This window comes from Salmo salar, chromosome 02, assembly GCF_965601325.2.
Source record: "Salmo salar chromosome 02, fSalSal1, whole genome shotgun sequence".
Lineage (NCBI taxonomy): Eukaryota > Metazoa > Chordata > Actinopteri > Salmoniformes > Salmonidae > Salmo > Salmo salar.
The window spans coordinates 77997737-78023817 of NC_138292.1; the positions used below are offsets into that span (position 1 = coordinate 77997737).

Consider the following 26081-nt stretch of genomic DNA (forward strand, 5'->3'; position numbering starts at 1 on the left):
TGTTGGTTTGGCAACATGGACTCACCCCATTACAGTATTTGAGGGTCAGTGGAAGTAATACTGGAATCAATTTGATAAATCAAACTTTTGATATTGTTATAACTATTAGTAATCAAATCTTGCTTCAGAGATAAATATGACATAAAAAAATAATGTCATGGGAGTGTGGTGCTCCTGCAAGTGGGAGGTGCTAGTGAGACACAGACACACAGAGGTCTCTCATCCAATTCATTTCCTTTCCCAGAGTGGTCCATAATTAACTTTTGCTTGGTTAGCACTTCCAACCAGATATAAGGAGGCTGAGGCCCCAGCATCCATAAGTCAGATACCTTCTTCCTCTGTGGTAAGACCTCTCCACCTCCTTAGATTTTTACGTTTGTCTCATCTTTGCACTAACCATCTGAAGCAGTAGCTAACTGCACTGTTTGAATTTAATTCTGCATGTCTCTTGTATGTAAAATTTGACAATATGCAATCAAATGGGATTGGTTTACAATGGTATATTTGTTTTTACTTTAAATCTGTAACTTTCATTTATGGTGTTGTTTGTAAATTGAGGGGGTGGTCTAGAATGTAACTGGGTTTTCAGTGGTATTCATTTTAATAAAAATAAAGTGAGTTGCCCCTAGGAAAATGAAAGTCACAAGTTGCACCTGTAGTTGAATTGGACATGGCTGTAATGATTGAGATAAATGCTTTCTAGTCCTTTGTAGACTAGATGATGAGGCTTTGGACCACAGGAGGATGGTGGTACCTTAATTGGGGAGGATGGGCTCGTGGTAATGACTGGAGAGGAAAAGGTGGAATGCTATCAAATACATAAAACACATGGTTTCCAGGTGTTTGATGCCATTCCATTTGCTACGCTCCAGTAATTACTATGAGCCCTCCTCCCCTCAGCAGCTTCCACTGGTTTAGACTTGTGTGTTTTCACAACACTCTCATGTTTCACAGGGTCCTCCAAGAAGTACACATTCATCTGTAGGAGGGGAAAAAGAAGGTAAGACATGGTTTGAGTCTTCACATAAAAACTGATGAGAATATTCTGTGAGCGATACCGCTCACCTAACTCTGTTGACTGGGGAGGAAGCACCACAGAGTAAATCATGTTCCTTGTTTCATCTCTTTCCTAGTTATCCGTCACCATGAGTACGGACGCGGAGATGCAAATCTACGGCAAGGCTGCCATATACCTTCGTAAGTCTGAGAAGGAGAGGATGGAGGCACAAGCCGCACCCTTTGATTCAAAGAACTCCTGCTATGTGGCAGACAAGGTGGAGCTCTACCTTAAGGGTCTGATCACTGCCAGGGCCGATGGGAAGTGTACTGTGACAGTCACGAAACCTGACGGCACTAAGGAGGTAAGTCTGATCTGAAAAGTATTAAAGTTTGTGTAATTACTCAATTTCTGGAAAAATCATCAACATTTCAATATAAAATCTTTAACAAAATAAATATTATGAAGGATTTCTTGTTTTTTGTAAGCAGAATATAACCTTCAAACACATCATCTTTAACACAGCGATTTAAAAATTGAAAATAATTTTTGTTATTGACTAGTCAAAAATCACCAGTTATGTGTCAGAGGGTGATAACTAAGTAGTTGGATTAAATGTGGATGTACAATTTTTTAAAGATTCAACTTGTATTTAATGAGCAAAAAGCATTCAGTCCTGTCCAGTTTGATCTGCGTGTAATCTATATGTCTGACTGTTTCAGGAAGGAAAAGAGTTCAAAGATGCAGACATCTACGAGATGAACCCCCCTAAGTACGACAAGATTGAGGACATGGCCATGATGACCTACCTGAATGAAGCCTCTGTGTTGTATAACCTCAAAGAGCGTTATGCAGCATGGATGATCTATGTAAGACACCTGCACATACAAACACACACATACATGAACATAATAAATACACACATACAGTACTACACATAAATGAATGGTAGAAACCAAAACATATCAATACAGTAGACCCACATCAGTATACCAAAGTACACCCACATCCTCACATAAATCCAGGTAAATGTCAATCTGACTTTACTAATCCCCTAATTTAATTATTATTTCATCCAGACCTACTCTGGGCTGTTCTGTGCCACGGTGAACCCCTACAAGTGGCTCCCAGTGTACGACGCAGAGGTTGTAAACGCCTACAGAGGGAAGAAGAGAATGGAGGCTCCACCCCATATCTTCTCCGTCTCTGACAACGCCTTTCAGTTCATGCTGATTGGTACGAGCTGTCATGGATGGATGGAGGAATGCATGGTTGGATGGATGAAGGATGGATGGTTGGATGGATGGATGAAGGATGGATGGATATTAAAATATGCTTTAGAGAAGTATCTACTGTTTTCTAGTCTAGGTTAGAACAGTTTGCTGGTAATATCTCATTTCACTACCCTTGAATGGAAAATGTTCCAAATTGAAATTCATGATGATTCTATGAATGAAATAATGTCCCCATAATGTTTTGAGTATGATAAGCAATATGTTTTTGGTTCCAGATAAGGAGAACCAGTCCGTCCTGATTACGTAAGTTGTTTACTAAAATGTCACTTGAGAAAGTGTTTCTATTGTAATAAGTTGGGTCACTTGGTGTGATGAAATACATGACATTATGAATGGATTAGAGCATTAGGCTATGTGTATGAATGAGCTGATGAGAAGGAGTATTTGTTAAAGACTTGTATCAGAAAACAGGTTAACAGTTTATTTTTCTATGCTATTTCTTGGTGAAAGCCAATCTGAGACTCAAACATGTAACTAAAACCCCTCATTCTCTGTCATACAAACCAGTGGAGAATCCGGTGCAGGAAAGACTGTCAACACCAAGCGTGTCATCCAGTACTTCGCCACCATTGCAGTGTCTGGTGGAGAGAAGAAGAAGGAAGTAGACCCCAGCAAAATGCAGGTAGGTTGTTCTTATGTTTGCCTTTTTATTTCAGTTTGGTTGAATCGTGTTTCAAGAAAAGTGATAATTAGAGAAAAATGTGCTTTACCAGTTTCTGAGCAACTTGTGTTTGTCTCAATCAGGGGTCTCTTGAGGATCAGATCATTGCAGCTAACCCTCTGCTGGAGGCTTACGGTAATGCCAAGACAGTGAGGAACGACAACTCGTCTCGCTTTGTAAGTATGAAGGGCATACTGTGGAAGTTACCTTATATTGGGAAAATGTAAATAAGTAGTTCCCTATTGTTATATGAATAGATGTCCAACAACCTGTAACATTTAAATTGGTCTATCAAAGTAAAAGTTTAGATTAATTTGTTGACCTATTTTTAACCCCCATGCTCTACTATAGGGTAAATTCATCAGGATTCACTTCCAAGGTGGTAAACTGGCTAAAGCTGACATTGAGACCTGTGAGTTGGTTTTGATTATTTCTCAATGCTTTCCTAAATTCACACAGATTTTTTTGGGGAGATCATATCATCAAATTGAATCTAATATTATAATCTTTCTCTCTTTCAACCTCAGACCTGCTGGAGAAGTCCAGAGTGTCCTTCCAGCTGCCCGATGAGAGAGGCTACCACATCTTCTTCCAGATGATGACAGGCCACAAACCTGAGATAGTTGGTACGGAAAAGTAGAGGTTCATGGGAAATTATTCCCACCCCCATCTGTGGAACTTATTAAAAATATTCATAGCCCGCACTAACAATGCTATTACAATCATTACATCCAAGGTAACAAGGCATCTAGACATGGGTCAGGTCTTTGGGAAATATCTATAAAGTAATGCACTGTGATGCACTAGTCCACAAGTCTCAGTCCCCTCTTTTGATGCTTTTTATTATATACTACATGTATTACTGAGTCCATCTGTTAAGTAAAGGAGGGAGAGATACTGTAACGGTAGGACAGCAGAATTCTAAGAGATTTAACTGACAAGCTGTTCTTCGTTGCCCACAGAAATGGCACTCATCACCACCAACCCCTACGACTTCCCCATGTGCAGCCAGGGTCAGATCGCTGTGGCCAGCATTGACGACAAGGAAGAGCTGGATGCCACAGATGTAAGTCAAACAAAGGGTTAACCAAACTCTAGATAGGGAATGGGTAAGGCCACGAAACACACTGAATGTGCTGTACAATTCCAACTTGGTGGCAGCTGAGAATTTTCATGTGTTTTATGTTTGATTCTAAATGCCTTGTGTTAGTTAAGCATGAACGTAAATTAACTCTTCATGCCTTCACACTTTGCCTTGAGGCACATACATTTAAGACATCCACAAGAGAGCACCACTAAGTGCCCTGTGGAACTGAGTAAAACTCCTTTTGTGTTGCCATCTACTAATGTGTTGGCCAAGAGTCAAATCTATCCATCCCATTTGTTCTGCAGTAAGTAGAACAGAACTGTAGTGTAACTGAGCGAAGTACCGTTCAGTTCATCACTGTTGTACTTCCTCTTTAATGCCAGGATGCCATTACAATCCTGGGCTTCACTAATGATGAGAAGATTGGCATCTACAAGCTGACAGGAGCTGTAGTGCACCATGGCAACTTGAAATTCAAGCAGAAGCAGCGTGAGGAGCAGGCCGAGCCAGACGGCACAGAGGGTGAGTCCCACTCATAGATATACAATATGTAGAGCATTAGTCCCATTCTCAGTCTCCAACATAGAAATAGAACACCTAAGACAGACAGTGCCACATGAAAGTCAGGCAGGAGATAATTTTTGGAGAACAAATCACAACCTCCACAAATGATTTGAAATGATGGATGTGGGTGAATCAAAACCTAACCCACAAAGAAGTTATGCAAACTATTTTGCCAGTTTGACATCATAAAAAGCGATCTTGTGTGCTTGAATCTGTTGTTTTTTTCCTCTTCAGTGGCTGATAAAATCGGCTACCTGCTGGGCCTGAACTCAGCTGAGATGTTGAAGGCTCTGTGCTACCCCAGAGTGAAGGTTGGCAATGAGTATGTGACCAAGGGACAGACTGTGCCTCAGGTAAGGCCAAACAAAGCCAAACAAAGCATTTACCATTATCTGTGGACCGGAATAATTTTGGGGAGAGTGCATTGCTTTTTTTTTGAATAGTGTTGTTGTTTTCCCAAATGTATCATCACCTTATCACTGGACATGGTCAATATCTCATGTATTAATTTGGGGTATTATCATTGCAGGTTAATAACTCAGTCATGGCTCTGGCCAAGTCTATCTATGAGAGGATGTTCTTGTGGATGGTCATCCGTATCAATGAGATGTTGGACACCAAGAATCCAAGGCAGTTCTATATCGGTGTGCTTGACATTGCCGGGTTTGAGATCTTTGATGTGAGTATGAGACCAGAACAAGACAATTAGTTGTGATTCAGATTGATTACAGCCTTGTATGATGAAATTATCCCTTTTAAAACTCCATCAACAGTACAACAGCATGGAGCAGCTGTGCATCAACTTCACCAATGAGAAACTGCAACAGTTTTTCAACCACACCATGTTCGTCCTGGAGCAAGAGGAGTACAAGAAGGAGGGAATCGTCTGGGCCTTCATTGACTTCGGCATGGATTTGGCTGCCTGCATTGAGCTTATTGAGAAGGTAAACTGTCTGTGTGAGGAATATAATAGACTGCAACAGCAAAGCTAATAGGGATCGCTGTGTGAGACATTATCACAGTGGCACAACACATCTGACTGTTGAAAACTCAATATGTTTCCTATTATGTGCCTCTAAATGAATATAATCCTATTGTAGCATGTTTACTAAAGGAATTAATGCGATCCTAAATGTTAATATCACTCATTTGATATACATCTCTTTCATAAAGCCATTGGGCATCTTCTCCATCCTTGAAGAGGAGTGCATGTTCCCCAAGTCTTCAGACACTACCTTCAAGGACAAGCTGTACTCCCAGCATCTTGGCAAAACACAGGCGTTTGAGAAGCCCAAGCCTGCCAAAGGCAAGGCAGAGGCCCACTTCTCCCTGGTGCATTACGCCGGTACTGTGGACTACAACATCACTGGGTGGCTGGAGAAGAACAAGGACCCCCTGAACGACTCAGTTTGTCAACTGTACGGGAAGTCAGGAGTCAAAATCTTGGCTGCCCTGTATCCTGCTGCCCCACCTGAGGGTAAGACTAGCATCACGTCAAATGATTTAATTTAGCACTAGTTACAATTTTCTTTAAAGTCTTCGAATATATCACCATTTCTCAGGGTTTATTACTGGGTTATTTAATATTGTACACATACAATAGGTGTTACTCAACACAATCTCATTGGCAGCATTTGCCTCTAGATAAGTGTGAAGTTAACCAGAAATTCTCCGGTTTATAATTAGTGTGCTTGCTGAAAACAAGACTCTAGATTTCTTACATACTATTTTTATTATTTTTTTTAATCCACCCCCTCTAGGAAATGTACTTTTCTAGTTATCTTTTACTTTCCCCATTTTAACAGATACAACCAAGAAAGGAGGCAAGAAGAAGGGTGGTTCCATGCAGACTGTGTCCTCCCAGTTCAGGGTGAGCTTTTGAAATCTGCATATTTAGTCCTTCAAAAGGTGCAATTATCATAAATTACAGTATGTCTGAGAAAATGGTTTGTAACCCTCCTACAGGAGAACTTACATAAGCTGATGACCAACTTGAGGAGCACTCATCCTCACTTTGTGCGCTGCCTGATCCCCAACGAGTCAAAGACTCCAGGTACAAGAAATATTGAGTTAAATATGTCATCTTATCAGTACAGTATCAGTAACCTTAACAATCCCAATCTTTAACCTGTTTATTAGTATCAAAATAGACTTGGTTTGTTTTACCAGGTCTGATGGAGAACTTCCTGGTTATCCACCAGCTCAGGTGTAATGGTGTACTGGAGGGTATCAGGATCTGCAGAAAGGGCTTCCCCAGCAGAATCATCTATGCTGATTTCAAGCAGAGGTACATGCACACACATACACATACACAGACACAGACACACACACACACACACACACACACACACACACACACACACACACACACACACACACACACACACACACACACACACATACATACACAACCACAGACATATCTGCTCCAAGGGTTTTCCCAGCATCAGAATAGGCTGACCTTTTACGTAATATAACCAAACAAAAACAACTTGACATATATTACACATTTCTCCTCATTCAGGTACAAAGTACTGAATGCCAGTGTCATCCCTGAGGGCCAGTTCATGGACAACAAGAAGGCTTCTGAGAAGCTGCTTGGGTCCATTGATGTGAATCACGAGGATTACAAGTTTGGACACACCAAGGTTAGTCAAATCAAATTAATCAAATCACATTTTATTTGTCACATGCACATGGTTAGCAGATGTTAATGCGAGTGTAGCGAAATGCTTGTGCTTCTAGTTCCGACCATGCAGTATTATCTAACAACTAATCTAACCTAACAATTTCACAACAACTACCTTACACACACAAGTGTAAAGGAATGAATAAGAATATGTACACAAAAATACATGAATGAGCGATGGCCGAACGGCATAGGCAAGATGCAGTAGATGGTATAGAGTGTGAGATGAGTAATGTAGGGTATGTAAACATGATATAAAGTGCCATTGTTTAAAGTGGCTAGTGATACATTTAGTACATCAACTTTTCATTATTAAAGTGGCTAGAGATGAGTCAGTATGTTGGCAGCAGCCACTTAATGTTAGTGATGGCTGTTTAACAGTCTGATGGCCTTGAGATAGAAGCTGTTTTTCAGTCTCTCGGTCTCCGCTTTGATGCACCTGTACTGACCTCGCCTTCTGGATGACAGCGGGGTGAACAGGCAGTGGCTCGGGTGGTTGTTGTCCTTGATGATCTTTTTGGCCTTCCTGTGATATCGGGTGGTGTAGGTGTCCTGGAGGGCAGGTAGTTTGCCTCCGGTGATGCGTTGTGCAGACCTCACTACCCTCTGGAGAGCCTTGCGGTTGTGGGCGGAGCAGTTGCCGTACCAGGCGGTGATACAGCCCAACAGGATGCTCTCGATTGTGCATCTGTAAAGGTTTGTGAGTGTTTTTGGTGACAAGCCGAATTTCTTCAGCCTCCTGAGGTTGAAGAGGCGCTGGTGCGCCTTCTTCACCACGCTGTCTGTGTGGGTGGACCATTTCAGTTTGTCTGTGATGTATATGCCGAGGAACTTAAAACTTTCCACCTTCTCCACTACTGTCCCGTCGATGTGGATAGGGGGCTGCTCCCTCTGCTGTTTCCTGAAGTCCACGATCATCTCCTTTGTTTTGTTGACATTGAGTGTGAGGTTATTTTCCTGACACCACACTCCGAGGGCCCTCACCTCCTCCCTGTAGGCCGTCTCGTCGTTGTTGGTAATCAAGCCTACCACTGTAGTGTCATCTGCAAACTTGATGATTGAGTTGGAGGTGTGCATGGCCACGCAGTCATGGGTGAACAGGGAGTACAGGAGAGGGCTGAGAACGCACCCTTGTGGGGCCACAGTGTTGAGGATCAGCGGGGTGGAGATGTTGTTACCTACCCTCACCACCTGGGGGCGGCCCGTCAGGAAGTCCAGGACCCAGTTGCACAGGGCGGGGTCGAGACCCAGGGTCTCGAGGTTAATGACGAGTTTGGAGGGTACTATGGTGTTAAATGCTGAGCTGTAGTCGATGAACAGCATTCTTACATAGGTATTCCTCTTGTCCAGATGGGTTAGGGCAGTGTGCAGTGTGATTGCGATTGCGTCGTCTGTGGACCTATTGGGGCGGTAAGCAAATTGGAGTGGGTCTAGGGTGTCAGGTAGTGTGGAGGTAGGGTGGAGGTGATATGGTCCTTGACTAGTCTCTCAAAGCACTTGATGATGATGGAAGTGAGTGCTACGGGGTGGTAGTCATTTAGCTCAGTTACCTTAGCTTTCTTGGGAACAGGAACAATGGTGGCCCTCTTGAAGCATGTGGGAACAGCAGACTGGGATAAGGATTGATTGAATATATCCGTAAACACACCAGCCAGCTGGTCTGCGCATGCTCTGAGGACGCAGCTGCCGATGCCGTCTGGGCCGGCAGCCTTGCGAGGGTTAACACGTTTAAATGTTTTACTCAAGTTGGCTGCAGTGAAGGAGAGCCTGCAGGTTTTAGGTAGCGGGCCGTGTCAGTGGCAATGTGTTGTCCTCAAAGCGAGCAAAGAAGTTGTTTATTTTGTCTGGGAGCAAGACATCGTGGTCCGCGACGGGGCTGGTTTTCCTTTTGTAGTCCGTGATTGACTGTAGACCCTGCCACATACCTCTCGTGTCTGAGCCGTTGAATTGCGACTCTACTTTGTCTCTATACCGACGCTTAGCTTGTTTGATTGCCTTGCGGAGGGAATAGCTACGCTGTTTGTATTCGGTCATGTTTCTGGGCACCTTGCCCTGATTAAAAGCAGTGGTTCGCGCTTTCAGTTTTGCATGAATGCTGCCATCAATCCACGGTTTCTGGTTGGGGAATGTTTTAATAGACGGAGTGGGCACTTGCTAAAAAACTTGCTCACCGAATCAGCGTATTCATCAATGTTATTGTCCGACGCTATGCGGAACATATCCTGGTCCACGTGATCAAAGCAATCTTGAACCGTGGAATCCGATTGTTCGGACCAGCGTTGAACAGACCTGAGCACGGGCACTTCCTGTCGAAAAACTACTTCAATGATAATTTAAAATCTCTTCAGTTGGTATATCCATTATTTTCTTCTATCTTCTTCAGTTAACTAATGGACAAGGTGGAAAAACATTGTAGTGTTTTTCTTCAAATTCATGCATGACAAGTATAGAAGAGAAACTAAACTCATTTTCGTGTGCATTGTGTTACATTGGTATGGTTGCAGATATCTGTATCTGTGTACATTATTAATCTACAACTGTACAATAACCAACAACTTAGAAACAACATATCCCATGGTATGTTTGTAACTGTTGCAAAGTTAATGTTGTTTAAATAATTCTAGTGGTGTTGTTCCCCTCTTTTCATTCAATCCTTTCTATCTGTCACCATCTGTGGTTCCATTGACCATGTGTCTCAGGTGTTCTTCAAAGCCGGTCTGCTGGGTGTCCTGGAGGAGATGAGAGATGAGAAGCTGGCCACTCTGGTCGGCATGGTCCAGGCTCTCAGTCGTGGATTCCTCATGAGGAGAGAGTTTAGCAAGATGATGGAGAGGAGGTGAGGAATAGTAGACATCTTGGCAAAGCTTTCTGTACACCCAGCTGTATCTAATGCATTATGATTACATACTGTATATGCTGTGAGCTGTTCAGAATGAGAAAGTACGTCTTATAATGGTCAACTAAAGCTTTTGGGTTAATTCATTTAGTCCAGAAATGGATGTAGCAACTAAGGTTTCTGGCTTTATAGCTGCAGTTTGGGATTTGGCTGTTCAACTGTCATATTGTCACGTTCCTCGTATTCTCCCTCATCGGAAGATATGTCGAAATCACTCGATGACCAACACGCAGCAGGTTGACTGTTCCACATCATATTTATTTTAGATGGAAACGACAAAACAAAATAAACACTCAGAGGAGAAAGGTGACAGTTTCACAGGTGAAACGAAACCAGTGCAAAATTACAATTACCCACAAAAATCAAACAAACACACCCCACTATATGGGACTCTCAATCAAAGGCAGATAGACAACACCTGCCTTCAACTGAGAGTCCCAACCCCAATTAACCAAACAAACATACACTCACTAAACTCCACATAGAAATACCTAACCTAGAACCTACCCCAACACTCACAACCCCACTATACCATAACCAAACATAACTGCCACGTCCTGACCAAATATAATACAAAAAAACCTAAGTATATGGTCAGGACGTGACATTACCCCCCCCTAAAGGTGCATACACTGAATGCACAAAACCAACAGAAAAAAACAAAACAAAAAAAAACAACACACAATTAACCTCCTAACTAAAGGGAGGGAAGGGAGGGTGGCTGCCGTCAACGACGGCACAGTGCTACACCCCCCCTCCCCAACCCACCTCTATTGGAGGTGGCTCCGGTTCTGGCCTACTGTCCAACAGACCGTAGACAGACCTGTTGGGCTTAGGACAGTAGGCAGACTTCTTTGGTTCTGGTTCGTGGGCCGACTCCGTCGGTCCCAAGCTGTAAGCAGACTCCTTCGGTTCTGGGTTGTAGGCAGAATCATCACAGTCATAGTTAATCAACTTTATTTTAGAATTGTGACCAGACTCACCCGGTTCTGGGTCACAGGCAGCTCCCCTCAGTCCCGGGTCGCAAGAGGTTGTCGGATACTCTGGTCCGCACCCCGGTGTCGGATCCTCTGGGCCGCACCCCGGTGTCGGATCCTCCGACGGCCCTGACCCAGGATTCACCAGGCTGGGGAGACATGATGGATGCCTGGCCCTGGGCACAGGCACAGGACTCACCAGGCTGGGGAGACCCACTGGAGGCCTGGTCCTGGGAGGTGGCACAGGACTCACCAGGCTGGGGAGACCCACTGAAGGCCTGGTCCTGGGAGGTGGCACAGGATGAACCAGGATGGGGAGACCCACTGGAGGCCTGGTCCGAGGAGGTGGCACAGGACGGACCAGGATGGGGAGACCCACTGGAGGCCTGGTCCTGGGAGGTGGCACAGGATGAACCAGGATGGGGAGACCCACTGGAGGCCTGGTCCGAGGAGGTGGCACAGGACGGACCAGGATGGGGAGACCCACTGGAGGCCTGGTCCTGGGAGGTGGCACAGGATGAACCAGGATGGGGAGACCCACTGAAGGCCTGGTCCTGGGAGGTGGCACAGGATGAACCAGGATGGGGAGACCCACTGAAGGCCTGGTCCTGGGAGGTGGCACAGGACTCACCAGGCTGGGGAGACCCACTGAAGGCCTGGTCCTGGGAGGTGGCACAGGACTCACCAGGCTGGGGAGACCCACTGAAGGCCTGGTCCGAGGAGGAGGCACAGGATAAACCGGGCTGTGGGGGAGCACTGGAGTTCTGGTACGGACACTCTTTACCCACACTCCAGGCTGAATGCCCACTTTGGCCCGGCACGGGCGGAGAGCAGGCATTGGGCGAACTGGACCCTCCCAGCGCTCTGGAGACACAGTGCGCAACGCCGGCGCAGGATAACCTGGACCGAGGAGGCGCACTGGAGACCAGACGCGCTGAGCTGGCACCATCCGCCCTGGCTCGATGCCTGCACTCGCATGGCACTTGCGGGGGGCTGGTATGTAGCGCACCGGGCTTTGAACGCGCACTGGGGACACCGTGCGCTCCACAGCATAACACGGTGTCTTACCAGTACCACGCTGCTTCCGGTAAGCACGGGGAGTTGGCTTAGGTCTACCACCTGACTCCGCCAATCTCCCCGTGTGCCCCCCCCCAAAAAAATTGTGGGGCTGCCTCCCGTGTCCGTTGCGCTCCCTCTCCTCATACCAGCGCCTCTCAGCTCTCGCCGCCTCGATCTCCCACTGTGGGCGGCGATAATCGCCAGCTTGAGTCCATGGTCCTTTCCCGTCCAGGATTTCCTCCCAAGTCCATGACTCCAGATAGCTTTTCTCCTGGTGCCTCTCCTTGTGCTGCTCCTTCCTCTGCTGCTTGGTCCGTTGTAGGTGGGTAATTCTGTCACGTTCCTCGTATTCTCCCTCATCGGAAGATATGTCGAAATCACTCGATGACCAACACGCAGCAGGTTGACTGTTCCACATCATATTTATTTTAGATGGAAACGACAAAACAAAATAAACACTCAGAGGAGAAAGGTGACAGTTTCACAGGTGAAACGAAACCAGTGCAAAATTACAATTACCCACAAAAATCAAACAAACACACCCCACTATATGGGACTCTCAATCAAAGGCAGATAGACAACACCTGCCTTCAACTGAGAGTCCCAACCCCAATTAACCAAACAAACATACACTCACTAAACTCCACATAGAAATACCTAACCTAGAACCTACCCCAACACTCACAACCCCACTATACCATAACCAAACATAACTGCCACGTCCTGACCAAATATAATACAAAAAAACCTAAGTATATGGTCAGGACGTGACACATATAAATTTGTGATATTTATCCATTCATTCTTGAAGAACAGACAATTCCTCATGAGCTTAGCATGACTGTCAGTTGTTGCATCTAGAGAGCTGTCTATGAGAGGGGTTACATTTCCCTACACCGATTCCTCAGCTGTAAACAAAAAGGGGCAGAGGTTTTGTTGTTCTTCGACTCCAAGAATGTCGCTTTTTTAAGCATCCCAATAGGCAAAAAACTTGTTGAATCACGTTACATCTACGTCATTTCAACCAGAAAATTCAATGTGATGATATTGAAAAAACCGTGGATTTCAAAAATATCATCAACCTTAGGGAATTTCAGATTTTTTTCACCCAACTTTTAACTTAAAACATGGTGAAATGTTTTGCTGATTTCACGTTGAATTCACGTTAGTTGACAACTCAACCAAATGTAAATCAAAACTAGATGTTGAACTGACGTCTGTGCCCAGTGGGATGTCACTCACCATGCCACTCTATACTTTCTGTTCGACCAGAGATTCCATCTTTACCATCCAGTACAACATCCGCTCATTCATGAATGTGAAAACCTGGCCATGGATGAAGTTGTACTTCAAGATCAAGCCTCTGCTGCAGAGTGCTGAGACTGAGAAGGAGCTGGCCAACATGAAGGAGAACTATGAGAAGATGACAGCAGACCTGGCCAAGGCTCTGTCTACAAAGAAGCAAATGGAGGAGAAATTGGTGGCCCTGATGCAGGAGAAGAATGATCTGGCACTCCAAGTCGCATCTGTGAGTCAGAAACGACCTTCATAAGGGCACATTTACACACACAAAACACACAGACACACGAACACTGTTATTGCCCATGTTATTTATATATTTCATGATTTGGTCTGACCTATTTGAATAAATTAAGTCTATATTTCATACACAAAGTTAGGCCGCTGATATTTTCTCCTGTTCTGAAATCAGGAAGGAGAGAGTCTGAACGATGCTGAGGAAAGGTGTGAGGGGCTCATCAAGAGCAAGATCCAGCTGGAGGCCAAACTCAAAGAGACGACCGAGAGGCTGGAGGATGAGGAGGAGATCAATGCTGAGTTGACTGCCAAGAAGAGGAAGCTGGAGGATGAGTGCTCTGAGCTGAAGAAGGACATTGATGACCTGGAGCTCACCCTGGCCAAAGTGGAGAAGGAGAAGCACGCCACTGAAAACAAGGTCTTGTGTCTTACCATAGACAGTCTAACCAAACAATAATCTAAACAATAATCAACTCAAAACATAGCTTAACAGAAATGGAATTCAAGTTGTACTGGGGGTGCAGGAAAAATGAAGAAACAATAGTGGAATTTCAGTTACGTTGTACTCCCCAACATTCATTGCATGTACTGCTCCCCCTATTTATGACTTCCATTCAGTACACTGGCATGGTGAACACTGCCATTTAGTGTTGAATCTATAGTACAGTAGTTGTTGATGCAGTTCTAATCTAAATTAAATGAATGCAATAATATAACAAACTAAATCTCCCCCTTTATAGTGAAGTAATTATGTTGTGGCCATTTACAGGTTAAAAACCTGACAGAGGAGATGGCGTCTATGGATGAGAGTGTTGCCAAGCTGACCAAGGAGAAGAAAGCCCTCCAAGAGGCCCACCAGCAGACACTGGATGACCTGCAGGCAGAGGAGGACAAAGTCAACACTCTGACAAAGGCCAAGACCAAGCTGGAACAGCAAGTGGACGACGTGAGTGGGGTTTTACATTTTGGCCATGATAGCATGTAAGATGATATTATCTTCAGTTATTTAGATTTGAACAATATATGTGTTTTTATCTTCTAGCTTGAGGGTTCGCTGGAGCAAGAGAAGAAGCTCCGTATGGATCTTGAGAGAGCCAAGAGAAAGCTGGAAGGAGATCTGAAACTGGCCCAGGAGTCCATAATGGACCTGGAGAATGACAAGCAGCAAGCTGATGAGAAAATCAAGAAGTAAACACAAACAAATGACTAAAGTATTATCCGCTATAATGGTTGTTTTTGGCTAATTATTGTAATTGCGAATCAGCGTATACATGTGATTCTTAATTAAAGGAATACTTCCGGATTTTGGAAGCCCTTTATCTACTTCCCCAGAGCCAGATGAACTCGTGAATGCCATTTTTATGTCTCTGCATGCAGTTTGAAGTTGCTAACTGTTAGCGCAATGACTGGAATTCTATGGTAACTGCTAGCATGCTAGTAAGCATTGGCTCGCAAAACTACTTCTAACTGCCTTCATACTGGATGCAGAGACATAAAAATGGTATCCACAAGTTCATCTGACTCTGGGGAAGTAGATACAGGGCTTCATTGTCAAAATGCTGAAGTATCCCTTTAAAAGCAATGTGAATGGTATAATACTCTCCCTTTACACTATCGAACCAAAACTAACTCTGTAATTGGCGAATTTGTGTTTCTCAGGAAGGAGTTTGAGACCACCCAGCTCCTCAGCAAGATTGAGGATGAGCAGTCTCTGGGAGCTCAGCTGCAGAAGAAGATCAAGGAACTCCAGGTATAGTACATCTAGGGATCTAAGCTCCAGACTCACCCAGGTACAAAGCTCCAGAACAAAAAAAACACAGACATGAAAAACATTATTCTGGTAGCACACATTTTCCCGGTAGATTCTGATGGCTGAAAAAGTTGGAAGATGGTGCTTCTTGCTAGTGTTTTTTACCGTTGTAAAGACGGTGCTTCAAAATGGTAGTTTGGTTCCTGCATTGGACACTCTACTGAAAATATTAACTGTCTTTGTATTAACACATTAATGCAAAATATACATACTATTATTACTTTGTGAGGTTCGATTGTTTCAACTGTATTGTAGTATTCATTCCCCCTGCTCCTGCCCCCTGTTCTAGGCCCGTATTGAGGAGCTGGAGGAGGAAATTGAGGCTGAGCGTGCTGCCAGGGCTAAGGTTGAGAAGCAGAGGGCTGATCTCTCCAGGGAACTTGAGGAAATCAGCGAGAGGCTGGAGGAGGCCGGAGGCGCCACTGCTGCTCAGATTGAGATGAACAAGAAGCGTGAGGCTGAGTTCCAGAAGCTGCGTCGTGATCTTGAAGAGTCCACCCTGCAGCATGAGGCCACAGCCGCCGCTCTGCGCAAGAAGCAGGCCGATAGTGTGGCTGAGCTCGGGGAGCAGATCGACAACCTGCAGCGCGTCAAGCAGAAGCTGGAGAAGGAGAAGAGCGAATACAAGATGGAGATTGATGACCTCTCTAGCAACATGGAGGCCGTCGCCAAGGCTAAGGTGAGTAGTAATGTTTTGGTAAAGCAGTGTTGAGGAGGGTCAACTACATTACCATTCAAGTGAACAAAAGTTGACAGGAGTCCCATATATAAAGTAATGATGGAACGTGCTTCACTAACAGGGCAATCTGGAGAAGATGTGCCGTACTCTTGAGGACCAGCTGAGTGAGCTCAAGACTAAGAATGATGAGAATGTTCGCCAGGTCAACGACATCAGCGGACAGAGGGCCAGACTCCTGACAGAAAATGGTACCATCAGCAATGAACAACAAACTAATGCTTTACTTCAGTAGAACACAATAAAATGTGTTGGGGATTTATGTCCATAGTCCACATTAGTGCCGGTCGGTGATGTTTAAGATGAAGGAGGACTGTCATTTCTTTTAGGAGCTTGGCCTTATTTCTATTACAGCATATTGGATGACTCCTTCATATTCGATTCACCCAGTTCAATTTAACATCGATAGGTTTAGAGTACTACATGATGCTCAAAATGTTCCATATACCCATCATGAGATTGCTACAACCTAGCCTATGAATGACAGTTTACAATGTATGTGCACAGGCCGAGAGAAAAATTTGAGTAATCGAGGTGAGAGACCCTGACACATTCAATACCGCCTTGCACACTCTTGCCTGCATCTAGCTGATTTAGGTTGTAATCAATAGTCCAACAGTTGCAAACAAGAGTTTCTATTGGACAGGTATGTTTATCCAAATTTTGTTCCATTTGCTTCCGTTTAAGAAAGGTTTTCAACAGATTAGACGGAATGAATACCCTGATCACACGCAAACACAGTTCACTTTCATAGAAGCCACATACAAACAGCATGATCATTTTGCTCGTTGTATAATTCCTTCTCGCATCTACGTGCTCTCCTCGTCTCACCTTTTCCCTTCTGGACTTCAGTGCAAACACATCAGCTATCTGTGATCAGGCAAAAAAAAAACATCATAGCATAACCACTAACCGCTACACAGAGCCTACATCGATGTCACCATATTAGCTAACGTCATAGCTAGTCAACGTAGCTACTGTAACTAACGCTTTAGTAAACCCGCTACAATAATGCAGTACAGTCAGCAAGCAGTTTAATATGTTAAACTATGTTCTTTCTCTCTCTTTGAGTCAACTACTCACCACATTTTATGCACTGCAGTGCTACCTAGATGTAGCATATGCTTTCTGTACTAGATTCATTCTCTGGTCCTTTGATTGAGTGGACAACATGTCAGTTCATGCTGCAAGAGCTATGATAGGTTGCAGTATGTCGTCATTATTACTGTGTAAGTCTCTGGAAGGGGGTAAGAACCATGAGCCTCCTTGGTTTTGTATTGAAGTCAATGTAATTTCACTGAGGAGGATGATCCTCCCGTTCCTCTTCTGAGGAGCCTCCACTGGTCCACATAGTTTCTATTGTACTATTCACCACCGAACAACATTCCCTATGATACATTAAAATACATTTTCCATCTTAGAAAACAGAGACGTCATTAACAAGATATCTCTCTATCCCTGCAGGTGAGTTTGGCCGCCAGCTGGAGGAGAAGGAGGCCCTGGTGTCTCAGCTGACCAGAGGAAAACAGGCCTTCACCCAGCAGGTGGAGGAGCTGAAGAGGCTGATTGAGGAAGAGGTCAAGGTAAGGGACCCAAAATGGAATCCACTGACCCTAGAGTTTAGAGCAGGGATCTTCAACTTGATTCAGCCATGTGCTGATTTTTTTTCTTGAGTGGATGGTCAGGACATAATTACATATAATTTGTAGACTGCCAATTTAACGGAAGAAGCACAATCATATATAATATTTGACTAAAACATTATAATTTCAAACCTTGCATGTATGCGATCACATACAGGGGACGTCATGCACCCAAAACAAAAATCTGATGGGTGACAAAGTATGAGATGGTGGCTGGGGGTGCGTTCCTGAGGGGGGTGACGGGGGGTGGGGGTAGGCCCCCGTCCTCAAGTTGGAGATTTTTGCATTTTTCCTTTTTCCTGCAATCTATAGCCATAATCTTTATACTTAATTCAATGTAAAAAAAAAATCTGTTTTTCGACATATCTAAGCATACCTCTTCAGCTGTCTGTATCTTCCTGACTGGTGGTTATTTTTTTTAAAGAAACTAAATATGCTTCTCTTCATCTCTGCTAAAATCTGGGTAAAAGATTGAAAGGAATTTGAGACTCATTCAGAACATTTAGTTATTGCTTGCTTTTCTTAAGTCTACCAGCCTTTCCAGCAGGCATGTCAGCTAAGATAGTTAGACAAGCTAGCCACTACCTTGATTGATAGCCTAAAATGGCTTCTTGGTAGGTAGTTATGAGGTTGGGATTTTGGGAACCAGCAGTATTGGGGCTGACTAAAGCCAACTTCATAAAATTGCAAGGTGGCTAGTAGTATGAAAGAGAAACAACAGGCCAAATCTGAGGGGGCATGTGCCCCTGTGCCCCCTATGGGCATGATGCCTCTGATCACATATATCTGTCTGTCTGTGCATGGGAATACTTTGGAACAGATTTCCAAAATTAAAATCACTTGGAGCAGATTTGTTGGTGTTTTTACAGTCTTTTATGGTCCCCCCCACCAAAATATTATTTTATTCAGAAAACTTGAGGGGCCAAATAAAAATCGCACCCCGCCAGTTGGAGAACTCTGGTTTAAAAACATATCTTCATATACATGGTGACGACACCATCCTCAGAGAGTTCTACAATAATTTGTTTGACTCTCTCCAATCTCTCTTTGTATTTCTCTCTCACAGGCTAAAAACGCATTGGCCCACGGTGTCCAGTCTGCCCGCCATGACTGTGACCTCCTGAGGGAGCAGTTTGAGGAGGAGCAGGAGGCCAAGGCAGAGCTGCAACGCGGCATGTCCAAGGCCAACAGTGAGGTGGCTCAGTGGAGGACTAAGTATGAAACTGATGCTATCCAGCGCACAGAGGAGCTGGAGGAGGCCAAGTGAGTCGCATGGAACAGCAAAAACTAAAATATTTATTTCTATTTAAAACAAAAAAATGCACCTTTATTTAACCAGGTAGGCAAGTTGAGAACAAGTTCTCATCTACAACTGCGACCTGGCCAAGATAAAGCAAAGCAGTTCGACACATATAACAACACAGAGTTACACATGGAGTAAAACAAACATACAGTCAATAATACAGTAGAAAAATAAGTCTATATACAATGTGAGCAAATGAGGTGAGATAAGGTAATATAGGGTATTGATGGTGAGGGTGGTAGTGGGCTCTGAGAAAATGTTACATCAACATGTATTGTAACATATCTTTCACTCCATTAAACCTACCTCTGTTGTCCAACAGGAAGAAGCTGGCCCAGCGTCTGCAGGAGGCTGAGGAGACCATTGAGGCGACCAACTCCAAGTGCGCCTCCCTGGAGAAGACCAAGCAGAGGCTGCAGGGAGAGGTGGAGGACCTCATGATTGATGTTGAGAGAGCCAACACATTGGCCGCCAACCTCGACAAGAAGCAGAGGAACTTTGACAAGGTGAAAATGAATAAACCTCACCATAGGCTGATATTTACTGTCTGCTATATGATTAATTGTAGTATAATTGTAGCATATTTATAATTCAAAACTCTTCATCAATGACTTCTGATGAAAATCCCATGGATTCCCCTAGGTTCTGGCAGAGTGGAAGCAGAAGTATGAGGAGGGTCAGGCTGAGCTGGAAGGAGCTCAGAAGGAGGCTCGCTCTATGAGCACTGAACTCTTCAAGATGAAGAACTCCTACGAGGAGGCTCTGGATCATCTGGAGACTCTGAAGAGAGAGAACAAGAACCTGCAACGTGAGCATTTGACAGCAGTTCTATTTGGCTCATGTTTGACTAGTGTTTTGAAAATGGAGGGAACTGCAATCATCAAAACTACTATTACACAATTTCAGAGCTTTCATGTACAGATCAAAATATATAGATTTTTTAACCTGTGATCACTATTCCTTTGAACAACCAAAGGATGTGGAGGGCAATTAGATTTGCAAGACCATATGAAGTGCTGTTAATTAATTAACGGTTATTATGATTCAATGTCAACTTCAGTACATTGACATATCCACTTAAAATCCTCCAAGTCTAAACTGCTCCTGTGTGTGTGTGCAGAGGAGATCTCTGACCTGACTGAGCAGATCGGAGAGACTGGCAAGAGTATCCATGAGCTGGAGAAGGCCAAGAAGACCGTGGAGACAGAGAAGTCTGAGATCCAGACGGCTCTGGAGGAGGCTGAGGTACAAACTACAGCTGTTTGATGGGAAAGCAGTGTTACACTAGCCAATGCCAGCTACAGTCCAATGATCCCTGTATTGGAGTTTATTGTAGTCATATATATTTAATTCCTACATCCAAATATATTGAACACAATTGGCCTGACTGCTTCTGTTTGTCCAGGGAACACTGGAGCACGAGGAATCCAAGATTCTGCGTGTGCAGCTGGAGCTGAACCAGATCAAGGGTGAGGTGGACAGAAAGATCGCGGAGAAGGACGAGGAGATGGAGCAGATCAAGAGGAACAGCCAGAGGGTGGTTGACTCCATGCAGAGCACCCTGGACTCTGAGGTCAGGAGCAGGAATGATGCCCTGAGGGTGAAGAAGAAGATGGAGGGAGACCTGAACGAGATGGAGATCCAGCTGAGCCACTCCAACAGGATGGCCTCTGAGGCCCAGAAACAGCTGAGGAACGTCCAGGGACAGCTCAAGGTAAAGGGACTGGGACATCAGGTTCAAACACCTGAACATGGAGAGGGATTTGTTGGTGAATCTGTAGATTAGAACATAGGAATTGAATACATTGAACTATATACTGTAGAATGGTAGGGATATTGAGTAAATTCTTCCCATTGAACATTTCTATCACCCATCCTATCACCCCTACTTCCACAAGTCCTAATGATCGTATGTCATTGTGAATCCCAGGATGCCCAATTGCACCTTGATGATGCCGTCCGCGCTGCTGAGGACATGAAGGAGCAGGCAGCCATGGTGGAGCGCAGAAACGGCCTGATGGTGGCTGAAATCGAGGAGCTGAGAGTTGCTCTGGAGCAGACAGAGAGAGGCCGCAAAGTGGCTGAGACTGAGCTGGTAGACGCCAGCGAGCGTGTTGGACTGCTGCACTCCCAGGTATGGGTCAAATGCCATTTCTAATGAAACTCAACCAAGCATACCGTTTACACACACCTGGAATTCGACAGTCCTTGCTTTTAGATTTTCAGATTTTCAGCCTTGTAAGTTCTCTTGAGAGTCAAACAAATCGTCTTGTTTCCTCCTTCAGAACACCAGCCTTCTGAATACCAAGAAGAAGCTGGAGACTGATCTGGTGCAGGTACAGGGAGAGGTGGAAGACATTGTCCAGGAAGCCAGGAATGCAGAGGAGAAGGCCAAGAAGGCCATCACTGATGTGAGTACATGAATTACATCAATTTGATTTGTCCTCAGGGGAAATGGTAGCTGGGCCGGTTAACCACAATAAAGATGTCAGAGGCATGTTATGATTGGTGCATAAATTAAACAAACTACCATTCCAGGCGGCCATGATGGCTGAGGAGCTGAAGAAGGAGCAGGACACCAGCTCTCACCTGGAGAGGATGAAGAAGAACCTGGAGGTCACAGTCAAGGACCTGCAGCACCGCCTGGATGAGGCTGAGAATCTGGCCATGAAGGGAGGCAAGAAGCAGCTCCAGAAACTGGAGTCCAGGGTGAGTTATCAGCAGGGTGGATCAGGGTGGATTGAAGGACTGATCGCTGGACATGTATTTGATCATATAAAATTACACAGGAGACTCTATCTCTCAATTAAAAAATATGTTTTATTGTCATATACACCGGATAGGTGCAAATTAGGGTTAAGTTCCTTGGACATCAACACATTTTTTCACGTTGAAGGCTCAGATATTTGAACCAGCAACATTTAACTGCTAGGATACCTGCCACCCTAAACCACCTCGATCAAGGGTCTCCAAACGTTTTGAAACGGGACCCCTTTTGTGATAGAAAATTCATTAGGGACCCCTCATAATATCAGAATAAAATTCCTACCTAAGAGTTCAGTAAAAATAGCATCCAGGTAGTTTTACCACAGTGTTTCTAAACCCAGAGGTGCAACATTGCAAGACTTCCGGGAACGCTTGCGATTCAGACCAGACCAGGGTTTGTGATGTCTATGGGAGAAGGGAAAAATTCATCCTTGGTTGTTAATTTTCTTGAAATCTAAAGGCAAGACCTAGATTTGAGCCAATGTCTTAAGATAATGGAGTCTAACTTTAAGTAGCTGAAACTGTCATTACTACACCCTAGTGAAAGTAACAAACTGACACGTTTTAAATTTAATCAAAAACTATATACCAAAGGAGTGCTTTTGACGGCATAAACATGTGCAGTTCAGCACAACTGTTAGACCCGATGATGTGTTTCTGTGCATGAGCTTAGCTAGCTAAGGTCGCAATGGGATTGTCTACAAGTCTTCATTTTTAGATTTGCTATGACTTCTCCAGTGTACGGCCCCTGGGAAAGAAAATGTTTAAGTCACCTTTTGGCATCAGAAACAACATTTTGCAGTTTTAAAACAAATGTTCAGCTACTCTATTCATTTTGCCTTTGGACAGAAATAACATTTGGTAATTTTAGAGCTAATTTCTTGAAATTCTACACATTTTGCCATGTGGCTGAGAGAAAATGTAGCAGTTTTAAAAGCTTAATTCAGGATGCATTTATGTTCAAAATCAACATTTTGGGGAATATGTTACACTTGAATAAATATATATATATATTCCACCTTTATTTAACCGGGTAGGCTAGTTGAGAACAAGTTCTCATTTAAATTGGTGACCTGGCCAAGATAAAGCAAAGCAGTGCGACACAAACAACAACACAGAGTTACACATGGAATAAACAAACATACAGTCAATAACACAATAGAGAAAAAGTATATATACAGTGTATGAAAATAAGGCAAGATAAAATAGGTAGGCAATAAATAGGCCATAGTGGCGAAATAATTACAATTTAGCAATTAAACACTGGAGTGATAGATGTGCAAAAGATGAATGTGCAAGTAGAGATACTGGGGTGCAAAGGAGCAAAAAATAAAATAAAAAAAGAACAGTTTGAGGATGAGGAAGTTGGATGGGCTATTTACAGATGGGCTATGTACAGGTGCAGTGATCTGTGAGCTGCTGGTGCTTAAAGTTAGTGAGGGAGATATGGGTCTCCAGCTTCACTGATTTTTGCAACTCACTTTATTGAAGTTGAGAAGAATTGAAGCCAATACCTTAAAATAAAGATATACAAATGTATTTATCTAGTTGCTTCGTTCAGGCATGTACAGTTGTCTTGGCAGACTTCTTCTAAACTGCCATTTCATTCATAATAATAATAATACAAATTCTAAATAAATATCAACACACGGTATAATATATGTACATGCATCCAATCCATCTCATTGTAATCATTTGTTAGGCTTCATCTAGTTACATTGTTTAATTTCTCTCTCTCTAGATCGCTAGCTACTTGACTCATTCACTGCTGCAAAGGGGCTGTTGCTAGGGAAGCTAGCGTTGCTATGTGGGGCTACCAGCAAGAAGGCTAAATTAGCTTGTAGGTTAGCGGATTTTCATAAGTTCATAAAAACGTGAAAATACAACATAACATCTCAACAAATATTTGTACATACTCCGGAAACATTACTGTCTTTAATATGGTGCTTTCCCACTTACCTTCAAAATGAATTTATGTCGGTGCTTCTGTCTCGCTGTTGACTTACTTGGCAAACGTCTCTTAACTGCCGAAGACAATGTTTCTACCATGGGGAGCTCGTGCTATCTGTGGTGGAAGCAACCTCACAACATTAAAACAGGCGAGTGTCGGGCCTCTAGAGGCCATATGGTTACTGAACTATACACTGCTAAATACATGCCACAATGTATAAATAGTAATATACAGTATATTACAAATACAAGATGAATTGACTTGGGAAAAAATTATAATTGATGGAGTACTGTGGATACCAATATCACTGTGAGCCTCCCAGGCCCATGTTGTGCAACTAAGGGTTAAGAACATCAATTGTGGGTTAATATTATTACATTGTATTGCACACATTTTCCACAGATCCCTGTTAGTTTAATCTGCTGTTGCTATAAATATTCATAACATTTGAAATATAAATTCCACTTTGGGAACCACTGACCTAGATAATGAAAAGTTGTTATAATAACAGACGACTTTGATAAAAATTGTGAAAAGGAACAGACAACAATTGTGCCTCCTTGACTAGGTAAAAGATTACCTGTGTTACAAAGATTTGTTACATCTGATTTCACCAGCTCAAACAAATGCCTACGTTTATTTTTTTCACAAAGGTGCGTGAGCTCGAGACTGAGGTGGAGGCCGAGCAGAGAAAAGGTGTAGACGCTGTCAAGGGAGTCCGCAAGTATGAGCGCAGAGTCAAGGAGCTCACTTACCAGGTAAGAGAAAGTGCATCCTTCACACACTTGACTCTAACACAGACAGGTTTGTGTATATAACTATGGGACATTGATTCTTTGCTCTTCTCCCACAGACTGAGGAGGATAAGAAGAATGTTGGCAGACTTCAGGACCTGGTAGATAAGCTGCAGATGAAAGTGAAGGCCTACAAGAGGCAGGCTGAGGAAGCGGTGAGTCACTGACTTAGTCAAATACTCTGAAAGCATACATTCGAAAACATATTTATCTTTAGAAAAAATTATATAATGAATGCTGATGTTCTGCTCTCCCTCTCTTTTCCTCACCCAGGAGGAAGCAGCAAACCAGCACATGTCTAAGTTCAGGAAGGTTCAGCATGAGCTGGAGGAGACTGAGGAGCGTGCTGACATCGCTGAGACTCAGGTCAACAAGCTCAGAGCCAAGACCCGTGACTCTGGAAAGGTACAGAACTGCTTCTAAACCTGTACCTGACTCATGTTCAGATATGAACACATCAACACCACCTATGATTCAGTCTTCACAGAGGTCAATACAGACCTTTTACACTCACTCAACTGTTTCGAAGATCTCTAAGAAGCACATGTCAGGTAGGGCAAAAAAATATGATTATTTCAAACTAAGCTGGTACTTAAAAGTTGAAAATGCTTGTTCCATTATACAGTGTTCTTTCCAAGTGTTCATTATTATTGATTATTATTGATTATTTCAAACTAAGCTGGTATTTAAAAGTTGAAAATGCTTGTTCCATTATACAGTGTTCTTTCCAAGTGTTCATTATTATTACTGATCCATTATATTCTATCCATATATTTATCATGTTCATTATTATTACTGATCCATTATATTCTATCCATATATTTATCATGTTCATTATTATTACTGATCCATTATATTCTATCTTTCTTCTTACAGGGAAAAGAAGTTGCTGAATAAACAAGACCAAAGTATTGAAGATCAAAGTCTTATAATTTTCCTGTGTTGCATAAAATATGATTTTCATGGTGAAATGTTGAGCATTGATTAAAAACATGTGGATGTTCACTTCCTTTGTGACTGTGGACGTATTACTCAGCAAACAGCTTTTTCATGACTGTGGACTTACTCAGCAAAACAGTTTTTTCATATCATAACAATATTGTACTTTAATTAAACAAGCAATCTGGGTTCCCAACAACAACAAAGGGGTCACTTTTTTTTGGTAAACAGCTGAGAGATGAGGCTGGAGAAATGTAAACACTCAAATTCATAGACTGAGCTATGGATGTAAGGACTGACCATCCAAAACATCAGAATGATAGTTTTAACCCTTTACACTTGCAGAAATTGGCTTACATGGACTGGCCCAAATTGAAA

At 43.3% G+C, this 26081-nt stretch overlaps 1 protein-coding gene across 1 annotated transcript; it reads left to right on the top strand.

Annotated features, from left to right (window-relative positions):
* The first annotated feature begins 318 nt into the window (after window positions 1–318).
* Window positions 319–25769, top strand: LOC106593100 (myosin heavy chain, fast skeletal muscle). The gene is made up of 41 exons (XM_045710194.2): window positions 319–343; window positions 955–1000; window positions 1134–1361; window positions 1720–1866; window positions 2077–2233; window positions 2508–2535; window positions 2800–2914; window positions 3037–3129; window positions 3305–3365; window positions 3481–3579; window positions 3916–4019; window positions 4424–4562; window positions 4839–4957; window positions 5134–5283; window positions 5378–5548; window positions 5778–6081; window positions 6410–6474; window positions 6570–6657; window positions 6774–6891; window positions 7129–7252; window positions 9993–10129; window positions 13498–13753; window positions 13937–14179; window positions 14531–14707; window positions 14804–14949; window positions 15421–15511; window positions 15861–16250; window positions 16372–16498; window positions 17772–17890; window positions 19017–19213; window positions 19576–19759; window positions 19896–20061; window positions 20374–20498; window positions 20659–20967; window positions 21184–21387; window positions 21539–21664; window positions 21792–21962; window positions 24624–24728; window positions 24824–24919; window positions 25038–25169; window positions 25641–25769. The coding sequence occupies exons 3-41, from the start codon at window positions 1146–1148 to the stop codon at window positions 25659–25661; spliced, it is 5820 nt and encodes a 1939-aa protein (XP_045566150.2). The 5' UTR covers window positions 319–343; window positions 955–1000; window positions 1134–1145; the 3' UTR covers window positions 25662–25769.
* The last annotated feature ends 312 nt before the right edge of the window (window positions 25770–26081 follow it).

Coding starts and splice junctions, on each gene's coding strand:
- LOC106593100 (XM_045710194.2), top strand. CDS start 1,146: ATGAGTACGGACGCGGAGATGCAAATCTACGGCAAGGCTGCCATATAC. Junction 2,234..2,507: donor CTTTCAGTTCATGCTGATTG/GTACGAGCTGTC, acceptor TTTTGGTTCCAG/ATAAGGAGAACCAGTCCGTC. Junction 6,082..6,409: donor TCCTGCTGCCCCACCTGAGG/GTAAGACTAGCA, acceptor CCATTTTAACAG/ATACAACCAAGAAAGGAGGC.